This window comes from Nestor notabilis, unplaced genomic scaffold (genome assembly GCF_000696875.1).
Source record: "Nestor notabilis isolate BGI_N333 unplaced genomic scaffold, ASM69687v1 scaffold4229, whole genome shotgun sequence".
Lineage (NCBI taxonomy): Eukaryota > Metazoa > Chordata > Aves > Psittaciformes > Psittacidae > Nestor > Nestor notabilis.
In genome coordinates, this window is record NW_009943981.1 from 23,503 (window position 1) to 44,264 (window position 20,762).

At 44.9% G+C, this 20,762-nt stretch overlaps 1 protein-coding gene across 1 annotated transcript in view; it reads left to right on the forward strand.

Annotated features, from left to right (window-relative positions):
• The window catches only part of XRN2 (5'-3' exoribonuclease 2), a gene marked incomplete at its 5' end in the record, with an annotated part of 42,405 nt that overhangs the window by 17,338 nt on the left and 4,305 nt on the right, over positions 1-20,762 (forward strand). Inside the window, 9 exons of the mRNA XM_010022210.1 lie at positions 1,909-1,992; positions 2,888-2,985; positions 3,077-3,156; positions 4,776-4,832; positions 6,881-6,949; positions 7,042-7,176; positions 8,705-8,832; positions 15,040-15,100; positions 20,307-20,448. Of these exons, the coding sequence (XP_010020512.1) occupies positions 1,909-1,992; positions 2,888-2,985; positions 3,077-3,156; positions 4,776-4,832; positions 6,881-6,949; positions 7,042-7,176; positions 8,705-8,832; positions 15,040-15,100; positions 20,307-20,448 (854 nt within the window). The remainder of the gene's footprint in view (positions 1-1,908; positions 1,993-2,887; positions 2,986-3,076; positions 3,157-4,775; positions 4,833-6,880; positions 6,950-7,041; positions 7,177-8,704; positions 8,833-15,039; positions 15,101-20,306; positions 20,449-20,762) is intronic.

Sequence of the window (20,762 nt, forward strand, 5' to 3'; positions counted from 1 at the left end):
TGCTGACAGCAGTGGTCCTGTGAACCTTCCCCCAGGGAAGCTTACCTCTGATTTGGCATGGCCACAGTCAGAGGCAGGCGTATCTGGCTCGGGACAGTGTTCCATAATCAAAGAGAATATAGCCAGGCATTACGAGTTGTGTGGCATAGCAGGTTTTCCCCCTGTAACTTGAAGCTCTTTCTTACCCCTGCAGTAACTCTGGCAGCTTTTCTTGGTGCTTTAGTCCAGTTATCTATTGTCTGAAGCAGTAATGCTTTAAGTAGCTCCCACATGCTTTCAGCAGCCTGTGAAGTTACTTTTGATTCATTTAATGCTTAATGACATTATAAACTCTTTGTCTGGATTAACATCTGGAATTCTCGTGCTTAGGCAGTTGTGAAACAAATATTTTCCAAGCTGGAAGTGCAGACTGTATGCGTTTAAAAGCACCTACTATACCTTGTCCTCTTAATGAAATGTTTGAAGATCTTCCTTTTAGACATGTGATCATGCTTCTGAAAGCTCAGCTTTGATCCTTTTGCGATCTCCAGGTTATGAACACTTCCTTTCTGGTGTCATTCTACAAGTGTGGTGTGAAGGTGAAAATAAATTGTTTGTTTTCCAGGAGAGGCTTATCACTGTTTCCCTTCACAAGTAGTTATGTTCCAGCTGAAACCTGGACATGGCTGAGGTCTGGTGCTGTCTGTGATAAAGCAGCAGTCAGTCTGTGTGAAGATTCTCCTCACCCTTCCCAAGCAGGGGTTGGTGAGGTTGGCAGCAGCAGGCTGGAAGCTCTGCTCCTTGCTGGGTTACAGTGGGCTGAACATAATTCTGATTCAGATAAACTTCTGACATATTTAACATATTATGTACGGTTCATTCCAAACTGGATTTCTGAGGAGAAGGCACCTTGGAATTACACGTTAAAAGTTTAAGTTGTCCCCTTCCCTTCAGCTCTAGGACAATAGTATTTGTTTTAATAAAGCCACGCCAAGATCTAACTTCTGAAGCAAAAGTGTTTCAGGCAGACCAGGTTTTAGACTGGGAATCTTAAGCCTGTGGAAGTCTAAAGTCCTTGGGAGTGTTGCACCTTGCAGTGATGACAAACACATCTGAGATCTGCCTGCTGGTACGGGCACAAATATGAAGCTATGAGTATCGGCTGAGTAAAAAGCCTTTGCTGTTGTCCTGGCCAGGAAAAGCTCCAAGTGTTCATGGTAAGGGAAATAAAATAAAAACTAAAATAATTACTCCAGATTCCAGCCAATAAGAAGGGTGACAGAATCGTTGAAGAGTTTTCATACTAAGTTTCTTGGTGCTTTTTTGGATTCTATAATAGAAGAAAACATGCCCTGGAGCATACCAGGGAAGGCAGTTCTCCAGCCTCATCCAGTGTGATTGAGTGGGCTCTGAGATGTGCTCTCTAGTGAGGGATTTGGATCCTGAGAGGAGCCTTCGTGTTATTAAAATGAATAGCTGGCATGAATAGTGCCTGATGGATGGTATCTGCATCACCTTGCTGCTGAACTTGGAGTGATTGCTTCCATTGTTGTCTCTTAAGAAATGAATAAGAATAAAGCAGCAGGAGGGGAGTATCTGTAGCATATGAGACAAATGGTGACTGTCCTACTGAGCATCTCTTGCTCCTAAACAAGGCATGTGTGGGTAGAGGTGGCTGCTTCCTAGTGTCTATTCAAGATGGGAGGAGGAAGATGGAGGGGGGTTGGAGACAAACTTCGCTTTCAACCTCCGCTACCACGGAGCTGTTTTCTCTCAACAGCCTCTAGGGTCACAACCTCTGTCAGCGTAGGGGTTTCCTTCCTGTGACTGGTGCAGCAGTTGTTCCTTGGGTGCAGAAGCTATTGGAGTTTTCCATGCTGGTTTCTCCTTTCCCAAGAACTACAAGCAAATACTGTTCTGGTTTTCTAGGTGTTGCGCTATTGCCGTTTGTCGATGAGCGACGCCTGAGAGCTGCCCTGGAAGAGGTGTACCCTGACCTTACCCCTGAAGAAAGTAAGAACTGGGGTATTCTGCTACAGGTTGTTATTCAACTGTGTTTCACCCTAAATGAAGTGTGAAATTGAGCAGCCTGCTCTAGTGGAAGGTGTCTCTGCCCATGACAGGGGGTTGGAACTGGATCAGCTTTAAGGTCCCAACCTGAACCATTCCATGTTTCTATGAGCAAGGTATAGCAGATGTTCGGATGGATTGAGTTACAGCAGGCCTCTTCTTCATGGATCATGCTGGCAATTAGAATGATCCTCAATGGATTTGGTTTTGTGGCTTTTACTTCTACTCAAGTAGATCTGCATAAGATTTAGGCTGAAAATCAGATGGAAGCTTAATTGTGTGGAAAGCTTCTACCAGTACACACTGCCACAGTACTTGTTAGATGAACATGTACAATCAGAAGAATAAACTCTGTTTCCATGGTTAGGGTTGATGGTACCACTTGAGAGGTGTGCTGGCTTTTCTGACCAGCAGGCTGGCTGTGTTCAGTTATGGGATGGGAAGCTTTGTGTTCAGCTTCTGTAGGCAAATACTGTGTGTTACTTTCTCCGCTATACAAAAATAATAGCTGATTCCTGTAAACTGCTTGGCAGGTTTGGGGGTTTTTGGGGTGTTTGGTTTTATTGTACCCAGCCTGGCTGTATTTTCAGCATTATCCTAAATTCAACATTCCTGCCATTGAACACAAGATTCCAATTGTTTTACTGTCTGACAACTACTCTTGTGACCAGAGGCATCCTGTTCTGGGCAGAGACACGCTCTGAGGGAATGCTCAAAGCTTTCTCCTAAATCACAGTGAAGCTTTCCTTTAGTGGAGATGTCAGTAGGTGTGCTGGTCTGCTGTGCTCCTTCCTTCCGTCTTTGCTCAGAACTCTTATCCCTTTCTCTTCATCTTTAGGCAGAAGGAACAGCCTTGGTGGTGATGTTCTCTTTGTTGGAAAACACCATCCGCTTTGTGACTTCATTGTGGAACAGTACAAGACCAAAACCACAGAGGTAGGTTGTGCTTGTCCTGAACGGATTGTGGAAGTGGTGAGGGTTGGAGGACTAATAAAGTGCTTCAGCTGAAGAATTGTTTCTTCCATAGCCAGTGGATATTCCCCCAGAGCTGTGCCATGGGATCCAGGGCAAGCTTACACTGAATGAAAATGCTGTTCTTCCAGACCAGTGAGTATGGCTTTTGGAACAGGCTGTTTGATGCCTTCAGTTATCTCTGCGCTTAAGTAAATATCTTTGTGCCCTCAACAAGAAACCCAAAACTCCTGACAAGGCAATGTGTTCAGTTCTGAGGTTAAACATGCTTCTCCCGCCAGGTTTCTTAGTAGTGTGTGGCTAACCATCAGCATGTATAAAAATCCAAGCAAGTAAAGCTTCATTCTATGATCCTATTCTTCTTTTATTTCAGAACTAGGCTTTAAAGCAGCATCAGAAATCTGTAAAGTGCTCTGATGCCTGTGTTTAATTGCTGATGAATCTTTTTTGTTTGTCATCTGATTTTTATGTATTTAGTAATGTTTGAACTTTAATAGGTGAACGGGGCCTGTATAATAGAAGTAGCAGTGATCAGTGGCCTCATTCAGTAAGGTCGTGGTGTTTTGGCCTCTGCTTTCTATGAGTGTTAATTTAATGCAGTCTGATGTAATTTCCAATAGTGCATGCTGTTTAAAAAAACCCCAACAACTCTGCTTTTTATATGCTAATCTTAATTGTATTAGAGAAAAATCCAGATAGAGATATATTAGATATATTTTTCTGGTTTCCATTCAGACCATAGCACTAAATTCAGGACTGTTACCAGCTACACATATAAAAAATGCTAATACTTTTTGTTTTCTAGATAATGCATTTAGTTTGGGAAGTTATCAGTGCCATCTCTGCCTTGCAGGATATGCATTCATTTATCTAACCTCGCTTAGAGGCACAGGCAGGTGTTCACTAACTCATTTGCATTAAATGCACAAACACTCTGATTCTGTTGGATAGATAATGGATCCTAGGTCACACTAATATACATTTCTCTATTCCGGGCATGGCTGGCAAAGAATATGAGCAAGTCAGAGCTGGGCTTGGAGGGAATAGCAATGCAGGAAGAAGAAGAGGAAGTTGTGAATGCCCCATCCCTGGCAGTGCTCAAGGCCAGGTTGGATACAGGGGCTTGGAGCAACCTGCTCTAGTGGAAGGTGTCCCTGCCCGGGGCCGGAGTTGGAACTGGGGGAGCTTTAAGGTCCCTTCCAACACAAACCATGCCGTGATTCCATGCAGGTGTATTTGAGCAGGTGTATCTCAGTTAGAAAGGAGACTTCAAGTGCTTTAAGTGCTGAAGGAAAACAGCTGCTAACGTTTTATATAAATACATTTATAATTTATTTACTTCAAAACCTTTTTCCTCCTGGTGAGGCAGGCTTGTGTCTACATGCTGTCTGCATGTGTCTGTCTCTCTGGTCTTCTTCTGCCATTATAGACAATCAAACAAACAGGGAGGTTTCCAAGGTTCAGAGGCTTGTCAACAGGCTGCTGGGCACTGGGAAGGGTGTGAACCCACCATTAGACACTAGAGAATCCACAGAGATCAGCTGCAAAAGCGATGGCATTAAGACATAAGGATTCAATAATTTCATTGCGTATAGAAGTATTTGATTTAGGGGAAAGGCAAGTTAATTTGGAAACCTCTTTTGTGTGTCACAGGCTTAGTTGGCAGAGGAACAGGAGTGGTAGCAACAGAGAAGGTGGAGCAAATGGTAAGAAATACATTGGATGGTGTTTTGACGAGGTTTTTCTCTCTCCAGGACAGTGGAGTCCCCGGTTCCAATGCTGCGTGATCTTACCCAGAATTCTGCAGTCAGGTGAGAAGAAGGCACATCACTGTTTGATGCAGTGATGTGCAAAATGCAGTGATCAGACTCATTTCACTCGGTGTTTTGTGGTGTTCAATTTGCGAGAGTCCATCTCTTCATAAAATTGGAGCTTTTATTTTAAGCATTTCTGGTTTTCTGTGAGAATGGAATCCAAGGTACTGTGGGCAGGGGTGGGTGAGCAGAGCGCAGTGTGCGCCCTGCAGGCTTGTCCAGTGTTGCTGCTTCCCAGTGCTTCAAACCCGTGTGCTTCATCCCTTCAGAAATACCTCATCTCTGCTGCTGGTGCTTTTCTGCTCACTCTCTGGTGGGACTTCTGGCTCTTTGGCAAGCAAAGAGCAGCACCCACAGATGCTGATGGGCTGTATCAAGCCTTTTAAGTGAAAAGACCCCAAACATTCATGAGAGCAAGCCTCAGACAGAATTGGGTATTGATCAAAAGCCCTCCAGCTCTTGAGGTTTGCCTCTTGCATTTGTATCCGTTTTTCTTCCTAGCAATTCCCAGAGGATCGTTGAGAATGTAAGCTTCATGTCTTTAAGAAGTAAAGGAGTAATAGTAACTTTGCCTGAGTGTGATGTTTGGGAGAGTAATAAGAAACTTCATGCTGAATAAAAAACAGTGCAGAGTTTCCAAGGGTAAATCTCTTGTGGTCACAGAAGATTTTAATTACTCTTGCGCTTGACAGCAAATTTCTGTGGATTTAGTGTGCTGTGTGTCCTCCTCACTTCATTTGGCACAGTATGACAGGGATGTAAGGCTTGAGCCTGGAACCTCTCACTTCTTGAGCCACATAAGGTACTTGAGACACTGATAATCACTTGTGATCTCTCTGTGTGATTTTTTCCTCCACAGAGGCATAACTTGATTCAACTAAAACAACTGTCTACAGGCAATGGGAAATGCTAAGTTGTGGCTTGTCAGGGTATTGTAGAAAGGATGTTCTGAAATGGGGATTTAGTTACTTTGAGTGATGAGTTAAAGGTAGGTTGTGGCTTTCTATCTGCTGCTGTCAGGAGGTTTGAATTGTTTTATGCTCCTGTCTATTTCTCTATCGCAAGGATTTTTCTTCCTGTCTATAGAGATAGTATGAGCAGTCATGGTTCTGCTCTTCAGCTGTTGCAAATTTGGGTGAGTTTTCCAAGGGACCATTACTCTCTTTCCTTCAAGTCTCATTCATTCTGTGAGCTGAAACCCAGCTGGAAGAGGGAAGTTATTCTGCTTGGCTCTTTGCTTTTATCTTTCTTGGCATCCCAAGCATCCTTCTACATGGTAGTGAGAGAACAGGGAGCAGGTTGGTGGTGTGTGCTTCACATGTGTCCCTAGTGGGACCTACCAGAGACTTTGATACTGGAGATTGGAAGATTGGAATTGCCAGGAGTGTGGATGAATTTTCCTAGAGCAAACCCAAACTTCTGCATAATGCACTGCACCAACAGAAATCAAGCTTTTGGTGACTTTCTGCTCTATTACTGTTTAGCTTGTCTAATACTAAATAGCTCAAAATGCAGGGTCTGTGAGGTGTCACTGAAAATAGGTGTATTTTCCTCCATGGGAACTGCATGCAATTGCAAAGCTGCCTTTTAGGGTAAAAACTTCCCATCCCAGGAAATCCCACTCCTCTGGTTTGTACACTCTTGACTAGGCTGCATGGAAGCTGATACCCTTCCTGTCTGTCCTGTGGCAGCCTTTGAACTTCAAGTACAATCAGTGCTTTGACTAGAGGATTTGTACTCAGGTGTCTGCAGAAGATACTTTCATTACCATGCAGAGGACTGGTTTTTAGACATGAAACTTCCTTTTGGACTGGCTGTTGAGAGAGGGGAGGAAAAAGTCACCCTGTGGAAAATAACTGAGAGGCCAAAGTAATCCAAGTCCAGTATAGTTGGTGCATCCATGTGCAAGAAATGCATTTTGCCATTTAAGTTGTGAGTTCTTGAATCTTACTTTGGTTGTGTACATCAGTGTTAACTAAGCAGCAGGTACTTTTTCATCTTGATTAATCGTTGAGAAAACCTAATCCTCAATTATTTTCTTCCAGCATCTCTTTCAAAGATCCACAGTTTGATGAGAACTTTGTTTTCAAGGCTACGGTGTTACCAGGTGCAAAGTAAGTGTCAGTTGTCGGTTTTCAGATAGTTCCATTGCTTAATCTGGGTGTTTGCTCTGGGAAGTATTTATGGATCTGTTTTTCCTGTTAAGGAAACCTGCTCCAGTTCTGAAGCCAGGAGACTGGGAAAAAACCAACAATGATGGCAGGCCCTGGAGACCACAGCTGGGCTTCAACAGAGAAAGAAAACCAGTGCACCTGGACCAGTCGGCATTCAGAACTTTAGGGTGAGTGGTGGCATGGCTGTGGGCTGCCTTGCTGAGGTGGCTGTGCCCCTCAATTGCTTTTTAGATGAGCAGAAGGGATGGGGATGGACTGTCAGAGATGAGGTGCTGGTGTTCTGTGTTGGAAACTTTGGCATCTGATATTTCAATTCGACATTGATGAAACCCGTGTATTACAGTGATGTGGTAATGACTTGCATTCTTCTTGGTTTGGGGTTTAGGTTTTGAGGGTTTTTTTTTCCCCTAGCTTTCCTAGGGGTTCCTTCAAGCTTTTTTTCTGGATACTGGCTTGAAGTACAGAAAGTACAATGAGCATATTGCTCACAAGTGATGATTAAGACTGTTACAAAGACAGGAATGTCTTTTATGCTTTTAAAAATGAAGACATTTTAAAAACTCTTGTTCAAAGCACACACTGCACCATACAATCCGCTTCTCAAGGCATTGCCACAGTCAGTTTTTATTAGTTCTGCAAAAATCCAAGTAACTTTCTCCAGTGCTGCAGTGTAGTATGAGAGTGCTTCTGAGTACAGGATGAGAGAGTGAGCTGGGGTTGTGTAGTACACATAAAATACAATGGTTTTCCTTACTGGGCAGTGCAAGGAGCCATACGTTTATAGAGCCAGAAAAGAGAGTGCTTTAAAGGACGTTATTATACTAGCACATAAAATTAAACTGTGAGCAACTAAGTAGTGCTGCATATGTGCTGTATAGTCTGCTCATGAACCGTCTTCATAGAATCCCAGACTGGTTTGTGTTGGAAGGGAGCTTAAAGCTCTTCTAGCCCTACCCCCCTGCCACAGGCAGGGACCCCTTCCACTAGAGCAGGTTGCTCCAAGCCCCTGTGTCCAACCTGGCCTTGAACACTGCCAGGGATGGGGCAGCCACAGCTTCTCTGGGCCCCCTGTGCCAGCGCCTCAGCACCCTCACAGGGAAGAGCTTCTGCCTCAGAGCTCATCTCAATCTCCCCTCTGGCAGGGTCAAGCCATTCCCCTTGTCCTGTCCCTACAGGCCCTTGTCCAAAGCCCCTCTCCAAGGTTCTTGTATTCTATTCTTCCATGTCACAGTTACAAAAATAAAAGTGTAGCTGATCACATGGGATGTCCCATTAAATTGCTGTCCAGGTGGCAGACCCCACAAGCATCAAAATCTCAATGGGAATGTAGTTCTGCACAGGAAGAACAGCTGAGGCCTGGCAGACATGGACACACCAGTGTCTGCAAGTCCCACATCTCCCAGCTCTCACTTCTCAGGAAATGTGGCAGCAGTTCAGCAGTTTGCAGGAAATAAATACATGGTTTTCTGCTCACTGGGGCTGGCTGTAGAAACTCCAGCACAGGGCATGTGCTTCCTTTGTGGTGTGCGTGGGACCCTCATCTGTACGCGAGTCACTGCACCGTGCTTGTGCACATCTCCACTGGCACACTGGAGAGAGCTGGGGCGTTCGATGGGCTGGGGAGCAGCTGTGCTGGAGCATGGCAGTCATAAAAACATCCTGTTCTTTTTCCTCTCTGTTTTTTACCCATAATAGTCATACGATGCCAAGGGAGAGAGGGATGCCAGGAATGTATGCCAACGCAGTACCTCTTGGAGCTTACGGGAGCCCCTACGCCAGACCACTTCTGAGTGGGCAGCAGCAGATTCCTAAGTTGTTGTCAAGTAAGTGGGTTCTGCTTCCTACAGCTCACAGCTTGAAAAACATTACAGTTCCAGTTTGGGCCATTGCACTATTACAAATAAAAAGTGGAGTCAGGCATCTGTCTTCATCAACCTTGTGTTGCTCTTCCCTATTGCTCTTTCTTTATGGAATTGCTGTTGTGAAATGGACTAAAATGCAGTTATGTGCCTGGAAGTGAGATCTCATTTTGAATACTGGGCCCAGTATTCATATGCAATAGGAAAAATAGCCCTTTGTCTGCCAAGGGTTCCTAGTTATCTGAGTGTATTCCATATGTGGCTGAATCTCAGCATCACCACCATCAGCAGGCTTAGTAAAAGCTTGGTGTTTGTTTCTGAAGAGATTAAGAGGCGGATGCTGGCCGCAGAAAATAATTCATGCACAAGGCTTGGTGGCAGATCAGAAGAGATTGTAGGGCTGACAGAAGAGCTGTGGTTGGTGCTGAGGTGCCAGGCAACCAGAATGGCTAATTCACAGTCCTGCACTGGCTTCTCCTGCCTATGGTAGGTGCTTGCAACTCCTGCAAAGAGGTTGTAGGAGGCAGTCGGGAGGTCAGGGGTGCCACTGCTCCTGGCTTGGTGAACGAGTGGCTCACTGCAAGTGCTAAGATAAATCCTGGGTGTGACCTAGTGTGGAGTTCTTCATTCTGGGAAGGAACTGCTTGTGCAAAGGGCACTAGTTAAGGGTCCTGTCTCTTTGTGATCAGAAGCTGTGTTTCTGTAGTGGTGGGCTTGAGGCAGGAGGAGACTTGGCTAAACTCTGTAAAAGGTGCTTTAAAGTAAGAACTTCTCCCTGTTCACTTGAATTCTTGCAATATTGAATTATGCAGGTGTTTGAAGTTTAAACAGCTGACACAGGTAAGGTCTGAACTCCAACATGTTGTCACGTATAGCAGCCCAGATTACTGCATAGTGGAGCTGTCAGCCTTTTTATGCTTGATGTGCATTTCTGCAGCATCTGAAACAGTGAATATTTATTCACCAGTGGCCACTCCGAATTAAATGTATTGTCCAGTCCCAAAGTAGATGAAGAGTAGTTGAGTAATGGGTGCAGAAGCTTTCTTATGCAAGGAATCAGGTTGGTTTAAGTGGAGACATGGATTGGCTATGAGAACCTGGAGCTATTAACTTGGATTAAAGGAAAACAAGTTAAACAAGAAGTGTGATCTAAAGAGAAGAGTGTGGGGAGTGAGAAGGCAGAACTAGCAGACAGGCATCACAGTTTCTGTATTCATCTCCAAAAAGAGAAAGCCTGTGTGGTTTGGAGGAGAGGGGAAGCATTCATGAGCCCATCAGTCCCTGTACTGCTGTTCGTGTCTTCTGAAGCTCAAGTCTTATTATAGAGTCTGTTTATTTCAGAGCAGTTGTCTCTGCTTTATGTACGTAATCTTGCCAATTAGGTACTTACAAAGCTCTTGTCCTCATGGCACCTGAGCACCTTGTGTTGTAGAGGAAGCACTCCACATGCAGATATGCCCCAGTGCCATCATTCTGTCAAACTGAGAAGGCTTAAATCTGCTGATGGATGTGAAATCCCAGTGCATTTGTTGGCCTCAGAAAATGTGTCTGGTGGCTTTCTTTCACATGTCCCTTCTTCCCCTCATCTCCTACCCCTTCCTCACCCCCAGGCTGCCTCAGGTATCCCCAGTTGCTGTTCTGCAGGTGTGCCTGGCAAACCTGAAAGCAAGGCTTCCCCTCACCTCCTCGTGCCCTTTCCTTACTGCTGCTTTTCCCATTAGGCAGAGGTTGAGCTCCTGCTTTTCTGCTCTTGAAGTAAAGAGAGGTGCCAGGTCAACCTCCAGTCCCTCCAGCTGCAGTTGTACAAAGGCTTTTCACAAAGCAGGGATTTTGTGCCTGCTGTTGCTCTCCAGGGCTTTTCATCCCAGAGTCGGGAAGCTGGTTCCTGGCACTCTCTATTTTCATGGGAGACCACAGTGCAACATGCTGCAAATGGGATTCTTTGTCAGTTAATTCTGTTGTGTTTCTCCTCTTCTGCCAACCAAGCTGTCCCAGTAGGCTGGTCTTAAGCTCTAATGAATTTCTGATTTAAATTGACTGCAATGTGAAGTCTGTACAACAAATTACAGCAACAGTTGACTCGGTATTTGGAGACCATCTTTCTTTCAGTGCCTCATTATTTAGCAGAGGCATGGAGACAGTTGTCCCAGTCAGTGAGATGAATGCAGGTTAAAGAGTGTGAGGGATACGCTTGCTCCCTAGAAAGGGCTCCAGAAATGCATCCTGCTGCCTGGACAGTGGGTCAGGATCCAGCCCAAGCCACCTGGGACTACCAGTGCCAAGTGAACCACATGTGTCTTAACTCCTCCTCTGCCAGGTAGAGTCAGACTTGCTTAAACCCTTGATAGAAGAATACCTCCAAGGGTCAGAGCCCACAACTTCTGCTGAAACCAGTCTTTCAGATGTTCACACTGAAGGATGCTTTTGCAAAAGGGACCATACCCCCAAAACCATAACACATTGTGGATTGTGTGGGTTGAGTGTCAAGCAAACCTGTGAAGATGAGGGGTGTCACAGCTCTCTCAACCTCGCTGCAGAAGGTGGCAGGAGTTGAACAGTTGTTGAACAGGAGTGGTCTGCATGGACAGTGCTGGCTCCATTGGAAATCTGTGGTCAGAATTGAGCACGTGGCCCGATTTCACCCAGTGTTCTGTCCAGGAGTACCAAAAGGCTTTCCTAGATCTGACAGCTTGGCTACCTCCTTGCCTTTTGCAGTCACCCGTTCAGTTCAAGCACAAATGTCTCTGTCAAAGCACAGATACCTTCAACTAGAAAATCAAATCAGGATTGGGAAGGCGTATGCTGAGTTTTCTTAATGGGGCAGGTTATCTCTAGTGTCAAAGTCACACTCATCAGCTATATCATAGAATGGTTTGGGTTGGAAAGGACCTTAAGTTCATCTAATTCCACCCCCCTGCCATGGGAAGGGACTCCTCACACTAGCCCATGTCACCCAAGGCTCTGTCCCACCTGGCCTTGAGCGCTGCTGGGGATGGAGCATATAATTGTAAGAGAAGAGCTGTATGTTGTGGCATGACTGGATTGGGAAGCACCCGGAACCCACACATTCCTCAAAACTAGAGCTGATGCGGTTAAAATTCCCACATTTTGTGGCCTTGATGCAGAGCAACTTCTTCGGCATTATGTTTTGATACATCTGGTGAAGTAAAATTAGCCTCTAGAAGGGCAATGCGGTCAGGCAAAGGGCCATCTCCTTCTCAAGAGCCTGCTGTGGGTGTTCCTTACTGGTGTTCTCTGATTTGACTTGGACGTACCAATTTTCAGCTGATGAATAATTGTCTGTGCTGATAAGTTGAGCAGTCAAGTGCAGTGTGGCAGTCCCTGCGAATGGTGGGTTTGGTCCCTGCAGCACGGGATAGCTGATTTATGACTTTCATCTCAGTCAGTAAACTTGTCAATTAGCTGCATTTGAAAAGTGATTTTGATTAGTGCAATCAGTAAACACAGAATCTCCTCTTTGATTGCCACACTGATGAGATAAATTGTTGCTTGAGCTGCTGGAGAAGGCAGTTTGTTTGGCCTTATAGCTCTAGGAAATGCCTAAGTTGTGAAGACTAAAGAAAGGATTAGTTGTCATTTCTGCTCCCATTTTGTACCCTTTTGAAATGCAATTTCTGCTCCAAGCTTTTTCCCTCAAAGATTGCTCTCTGGCAGAGCCATAAGATTTTAATGTTTTGATGATGATTTTATTAAACTTTTTGTTAAACTGTTCCCTAGAGCTGCCAAAAGTGTGGTTACAGCAGGAGAGCTGAGGCCTTGCTTGTTCCAGTGGAAAGAAAATGGTTAAATAGGACACATGGTTTTAACCAGCCCTTAAGCAGGGGTCTGTTTGAATGGGAAGTGCTGTACCAGGGCGAGCCCAGCATCATCTCGCTGGGTTTCACTAGAGCACCATTTGACCCTGGAGGTGGAATGGAAAACATGTTAATAATCTCAATTAAAACGTGGAGATCTGACCAGGGAGGGCCGGGGGGAGCAACTGTATTAGGCTGTGATTGTCCAGGTGCTTGGGGGCCTTGTCTGGCTCAGGAGAAGGATGGGGGAGACGTGGCCATTATTCACCCTGGAATATAGGATGGTTTTCTGGTAGTTTGTGTTTCCAGCAAGCAGAGGAGAACTGAGCCAGGCCCAGGGGAGCTGCAGGGCTGGTTGTGGTGATGGAGCCAAACCCCAGCCCTCATCCTGAGGGTGCAGATGAAGAACTGCAGATGGTGGCAGTAGTAATAAAGCACAGGGTATCTGTGCAGGTGATAGATAAATAATGCAGGGGCATTTATCCATGCAGCAGGTGGAGGGGGGGATGCATCTGAAAACATTCTTAGCAGGACTCAGTTCTTCTGTATTACATGAACTTCTGCAGTGCTGGTGTCTGTGAGACTTAGTAATTACTAAAAATAAAGTCATCTTGGGATATTTTCTGATTGAAAAAGTTGACACACTTGGGCTTTACCAAATGTTTTAATTAATTATTTTAGTGATTTATTCTTTGTACTTTATTTCAAGCTTCTGTTTAATCTTGTGTCTGTATTGCTTTTCTCCTCCAAAGCAGCTCAAGACAGCATTATGGGTCTGGGCTTTCTCCTGTTGCACTGATCTTGTATTCAAAAGCAAACACAGCATCCCTAAAGCATTGTGTCAGTACAGCCTGTTCATGTATGTGAAAGTCCTTGTAACTCGCAGGTTGATCAGTATAAAAGTGCCACACACCCATCTTTACTCCTTGCAGTGCTTCAGGCTGGTTTGGTTGCAGTGTGTAGGAAATAACTGATTATACCTGATTACGAGCATCAGTTGCTCACAATAATATGTATCTGTGTGTAATACACATGGAGTCAAATATACTAAGAGAGAGAGGTGTGTATGTTGGTTGCTGTGTGTATATACATGTAATGTTTAATAAACAGATAAAACCCTTCTGGATTCAAGGCATTGCTGGGCTGGATTAGCTCTGCTCGAGTGCTGCTGTGAGAGGTTTCTGCCCAGGTCAGGCCATTGCAGCCTGCAGACAATCCAGGCAGAGTTAGGGGGCACAGCGTTTCCCTCTGGGGATTTTCTTCCCCCTTTTCTCCCAAGTCACTGCAGAGCTTTAGTGCACTGGACTATCGGCAGTTGAACCGGGTGTTACCGTCCCACCGCAGCGCGTCCATTAGACAACTTCTGGAACCAGCTGTTAAAATTAGGTCACACTTAAACACCATTGAGAACAACCAAAGGTGTCGCTGAAGCGGAGGCTTTTGATTGACACGCACTCTGAGTGCTGGGGCTGACCGGGAGCTATTGATGAGCTGTTTCTTTTATCTTGTTTACTGACCAGTTTGTTTAGAGGAACAACAAGCGTTTAATTGCGAGTCCTGCTACAGCAGTGTTGTTACTGCCACGTCTTTGTAAAGAGTCACTTTGGGCAGAAGAAACAATTGAGAAGTGGGTGGTCTTTTTCTCTGCAGTTTCTTCCAACTGCAGGGTTAGGTCTCTGGCCAGGGTTTCCCCCAGAAAGGTTTAATTCAGTCATTATCCAAGAGATCGGTAACAGATTTTTATTATTATATTATCATTATCTAGGTTAACTTTTAAGCATTTTTTTACTATCTTTAAATACATCCTAAATATAACTCTTTCTCTCTCTATATATTTAAACGTGAATAAAGTGGAACTGTTCACTTCTACATGCTCTGGTCAATCTTTTACTTTGCTTTATAGCGTAGCTTAGCCTAATCAGAGGAAACTTGCACACATTTTGAGTATTACACATTTGTTGCTCACAAGCATGGTGTGCTGTGATGGTATGTGTCTGTGTAGCTGTATAGTTTCATGTACTGATGGCTGTACTGGTAAGAAATGTAAATATCAAATGAAGCCTTCACTTGTTATAGTAACAGAGGTGGGGTTTCATTTTCAGAACGTCAAGAGAAGGTACCTGTGGAATGTCCAAGCATTAACCAACGCCAGCTGTAGCAGTTAAAATTCATTCCTTTTATAACAAGAAGCTTATTTGCCATACTAAAAGAAAAAGTTGCCTTTATTGATATATACAAAGCTTGCCACTGATGCACACAAAGGCACAAGTTCTGAGCCACATGTAAGAGTAAGTGGAACGCAGTTCCTTCAGTATGCTCACTCTGGTTTATTGTAACACCTTGTTTTACCCTCTAGATCTTAGACCCCAGGAGACTTGGCGAGGTCCTACACCCTTGTTCCAGCAGACACCACAAAGGTAAGGCAGGAGGGGTGGGTGTTGTGTAAAATGCAGCCGGTGGGATGTACATGGTTCCACCAGGCTTTTTCCCCTCTTTGTTTTGAACTTTGTTGTTTAATTTGTTGCAGTGCTGCTATACAACAGGTTTTATTTCAGTTAATGAATGTCCATGGTTTATTTCTACTTTGTGACTGCACTATGTGCTGTTCATCCTTTAAAAGGCTCGAGTACTTTGTATGGGGAAAAAAAAAGAAGGCAGAAACACTTTCCATTAAAACTCAGACTTCAAAATTAACTTTACTGTTGGTGCTTTGGTACCGTTCTTGGTTCTTTGGCCTTCATCTTATTGAAGCTTTTGAGATACTGTGAAATTGAACACAGAGAGCTTAAAACTGCATTAGATTTTGGACAGGCTAAACAAATTTCTTTTTAGGAGGGCTGTGGAGCTTAATGAGGCATAACTAATGGTGTTCCACTTTTATCATTTCTGTGCCGCAGCCGCAGCATTAGTACAGACGAGCCATTGATTCTTGCTACAAACCTCTTGAAGTCCTAATCAGCTTCTTTGGTACAAGTTTTTCAGGCCTGACAAGCCTATTGTAGGGCAGTGTCACTGTAGGTCAGTAGTTATTAGTTGCCACTGAAAACAGTTTCTTTAACTACTTAAGACTGAACTGAATTAAATGCAGAAGGGACTCAGGGAAGGATTATGGAATCTGCAGCCCAATAAGTGCCATCGAATAGAAGGAATGTGACATGGTTTGATAATAAGGGATGTTTTACATGCGTTCCTTCATTGATAGGTTGTATGTCCTTAAGTCAGATGGACTTTATAAACTCCAGAGTACCTGTGGAAGCTATGAATAATGATATTTATTTATGTTTGTGGAGGAATGAGAGTGAATGTGAGATCTTTGAAGTTTCTACTCTGAGGCACAACTTTTTTTTCCATGGGTTTATTTGCAAGCTTTAACCATTGAAAATATGAGCTTTGGGAGAATTTATTGAGCTCTTCACAATCACGCTTTCCATGGCAACCATTTTGATCCCTATTGAAACACGTCCGGCTCCCTTCCCCTGTGCCACATCAACGTGGAATATTGCATTATAAATGAACCGTGCATTACAAACTTTAATGTTACTTTGTCCATGGGAATTGCTATTCCCACACCTTAATTAAATCCAATTTACAGCGTACTGTTTTGTGAAGTACTGCTGCAGGTCTGTAAGTTGTCATTACTTCAACAGGGCTATACTGCTGTCGTGTAACAGGCTGTTTGGTTTTGCAGAGTGGAAGAAGTTCTCAATTCACATATAAAGCCAGAAATTGTTTGTTTCTCACTCAAAACACACATTTTTATTACCATTGTAGTAATTGACTGTCCCTCTCATCTGAATCCTATCGTAAGGTTACTGTGCTTGGCTTGTGCTAATATTTTTAGAGGTGACCACACACTGCCCAAGTACTTTGGAGCATTTTTGCAGACCGTGTTTGTGATTCCATCTGCTTGTAGTGTTGTGCTACTGACCTCGCTATTCAGCTCCCAAACTTGAGGAGGAAACTGGCGTCCCCTGAGGTGACTTTAAACTGAAGATGTGTCATCATCACCTAGAAAACAAGGCTTGGAGAAGCTTGGAGAATGCTGTGCTAGCTTTCGAGTGCCAGCAGCACACTTACTCCCTGATTGTGCTTTGTTACACCTTTAATAGTTTATGAAAATCCCTAACTTGCCAGTTTTGGTGCTGAGGATGAGTAATTTTACCACACTCTTGGAACGTGTTTGATTTAGGAAACAAATGTAACTCACTCAACATCAGCTCTAAATCTTCAAATCAAACAGATGCTTAGGGCTGATGTTGGGTTAGTCGCCATACGGAGACAAGCACGGAGACTTAAGCAAAAGTTTAAACATGAAGATAGACAGGCTTGGTGCAGGAGAAATGGCTGATCCTCTTGAACCAACCCCCCTGAGAGGTTTTCAGCTTCCCAGTTAATTCCCTGCGAGCTGCTGGTTTCCCATATGGGTACCCCCAGGGCTGTCCCCACTTCCTGCTGCAGCTGCAGGTGCCCCGGAGCAGCGAGGAGCACAGGGGAGAGCAGTGAGGAATTTCTGTTCTCCACCCCCTCTGCTCCCGGGAAGAAAGTAACTGAGGGAGAGGCCAGCCCCTGCTCCAGCCTTTTCAGGGGAAGTGGGTTGGCAGGAGGCTCTGCTATCCTTGATTTGTGACATCAGGCAAGGGATAAGCGAGAAGCCCCATCCTTGCCAGGAGAGCTTTGAGCCTTTGTGCTGTTTCAGGGTTGGAGCACTGCAGTGGGGGCTCAAGTAGCCTTTGCTTCACAGGTGATAAAAGCCCAAGAGTGTAAAGCTGCTTCTTCACAATCCAGATGATCTTGTCTCCTGCATAAGATTTCTTACTTTTAAATTTATCGGTGCAGTTACGGGCTGCGAACACTGGGGCTGTTCAGCCTGGAGAAGAGAAGAGAAGCTGCGTGGAGACCTCAGAGCAGCTTCCATTGTCTGAAGGGGGCTACAAGGATGCTGGGGAGGGACCTTAATCAGGGACTGGAGTGATAGGACAAGGGGTGATGGGTTCAAACTGAAACAGGGAGATTTAGGTTGGACATAAGGCAGAACTTCTTCCCTGTGAGAGTGGAGAGGCACCAATTTTATTTTACCTGCTGCACACTGAATTGGAATCACAGAATCCCAGCCTGGTTTGTGCTGAAGGGACCTTAAAGCTCCTCCAGCTCCAACCCCTGCCACGGGCAGGGACACCTTCCACTAGAGCAGGTTGCTCCAAGCCCCTGTGTCCAACCTGGCCTTGAACACTGCCAGGGATGGGGCAGCCACAGCTTCTCTGGGCACCCTGTGCCAGCGCCTCAGCACCCTCACAGGGAAGAGCTTCTGTCTTGTATCCAACCTGAACTTCCCCTGTTTCAGTTTGAACCCATCACCCCTTGTCCTGTCACTCCAGTCCCTGATGAGGAGGTACAGTCCCTGATATAGTGAATATGTGCTGGTTCGAACTGAAAGTCAACAGTTTTACTCTTTTGCACATGTGGCCTTGAAGCAAAAGGTGTCCCAACGTAATAGTGGTATTGGTCTTAATGTGTTTCATTTGTTAAGTATCCCAACTTTTCACTAAGCAGCACTTTAATAAAAAGGTTAAACTCTGTGCTAAATACAGAGTGATGTCAAATGAGGGTGTTGGTCAGAAGCACATTCGCGAAGTTGTAGAGACAGAGAAGTCCAAGAGCTGGAGCCACATAGGTGATTCCCTGTAGTTTTCCTTAAGGCTGAGCAGTGTATTCATCCTGGAGAGTTTGCCATTTCCTAGGAATAATGGGAGGAAAAGAAGTCAGTGCTCAAAATACTTCACCAAAAAGAGTATCATTCTTAAAATACTGGGTTTGAGTGTTTAGTCCCTAGAGGTGTAATGTGCTGTTAACTTCAAACACAGTGCTGCTCCTCCTAATGAATGACTCGGGTACCACTGTGCATTTCTGGGCATGCCTCAAACTAAGAATAAAGCCTCACAGTTCAGTGCTGTCGCTTGGCTTTTGTGCCTCGTCATTTTTACTACCTGTATTGCACATCGTATTTACCAGTTGCATGTTTATCAGGTAAGACTTGTACTTTACAAGCAGGAATCAAGCTGTTTTGTTTCTAGAGATGGTAGGAGTTTCCTTTGCCTTCCTAAAATTCAGGCAGGTCTTAATCTGACGAGGTGGAGCAGCTGAGTGTGAAACTAAAATCAGTTTGCATCCAAAGCCAGGAAGCCTTCAGGTCCAAATGCCTGTTTTCATGCATTTTCATCTGTACCTGCCTTGATTCCAGCTTTGCCTCTGCTCCTGCTGGTGAAACGCGTGTTTAAAAGTCCTTCTCCCAGCATCGCTTCCTCAGTTGCTCAGAGCTCAGTTTGTAGAACTGGCTGTGAACCCTCCCTGGGGCAGGAAAGTCAAACCTCCTCCCTCAGCCTCACGTGTGCTTGAAAGAACAGATCAGCCTCTGGGTAGGGTGACTCCTCCAGGGTGGAAGTCCTGCCAGTTTAATGCAGCAAATGCAGGCAGAGCACAGAGTAACTCAGTTCAGCAGAGCAGCAGGTAAATACAAACCACAGTGCTCATGCTCTCTGCAATTCCTGCCTCCCGGCTCGCTGGCCGTGCTCCGCTCAGCTGACTCCCTCTTAAGCAGGGGTCAGGAGAGATTAACTGGCTCCGCTATCCAGTGTTTTTCCCTTTACAACAATAGATAGTGCTGCAAAACGTGAATTCTGCAAGGAATTGTGCCCTTACCCAAGCTCAGCTTTAAAGACTATATCATGCCTGTATCATTTTTCCAAATATTTTAAATCAAACAATGATTTGTTGTATTATACCTGTTGCTTTATAATTGTAATGTTAGAATAGGTACTTGAAGGCAATTAAAACATTTCTTGCTGTCAGTAATCTAGGGTGGCAAACTAGCTTATAATGGATGTTGAATTTGCGTTCCCATATAAACTGTACACCAAATGTCAGTCAGTCCATGCCAATTAGTGCTTATGTTGCTAGGTCACCGTGGTCAATTGAAAACGGCATCAATAGAACTTGAAAAGGTTTCTTCCCGATCAGACCTTCTGACATATTGAGCAGAATAATGGATGGGAAAAAGCAGCCAAGGCCCCTACCCTAGATTCAGAATACTCGCAGTAAGAATTCATTTGCAACCTGCAATTAACTAGAAAGAATGGACTCCCAGAAAGAGTCTGGACATTTAGAAAAGAAAGCCTCATTCTCCTGGATCGCACGTGTTTACTCTCTGGATGGTGTGTTTCGTTCAGCAAACGTGGGGAGCTCTGGGGTTTAATCCATGGTCAGGAGCAGTGCGGAGGAACTGGCAAATTTGCTCTTAAAAATGTAAAAAGATGGACAAAATCCTCCCAGGGAATGTGGACAATCTCTGATTTGTAAAATTGAATTTGCTGCGTGGGGTAGTACCTGGGTCTGGGGCTTGTAAAGTGGATGGAGGAAGCAGTAAGCAAGAACAGCCTTTCAGTAGGAGAATCTTGGAAGATATTCCCCCCTCCCTGATTTATCCCTTGGCTGTCTGCAGTACCACTGCAGGCATGGCTGGGTGTGACAGTGCTTAGCTCTGAGACAAATCATTTATTGTCTGAGACTAGAAATGTGGGGTGTGTGGTGTGGAGCTGAGCTCACACAGTGCCTTTCCTCTCTGCGCAGAACTGCTGGGGCTGCTCCTCTCCTCGCCTGGAACCGCATGCTGCAGTCCCAAAACCAGTACCAGCCGAGCCACTACCAGGGGCTGGGCGGACCCATGGGCTACCCACAGAGACCTGAAGATCGCATGGACAGGGGCAGACAGGTAGGAAAGCCTTGTCCCATTCTGTTCTCCTCAGTAAGGCTTCCGTTGTGTGTGGCTGTGGAGAGTGACTGGGGTGTAGGTGGCCGTTCCCAAGCTGGTTTTAGCCCAGGAGCCGGTGAAAGCTCACAGGTAACTTCCCAGCTGTGTCCAGCCCCTCCACATGTATCCCTGCAAGAGGCTCATGTCTTCACTGAGCCACCAGTGCTTTTCAGTACAAGTAGATCAAACACCCAGCCAAGTCACACACCTCTTACAGCCTGAGAAAACCTCATGGGAAGGCAAGTATTTCAGTTAGTCTTCCTCTTCTGTAGGGA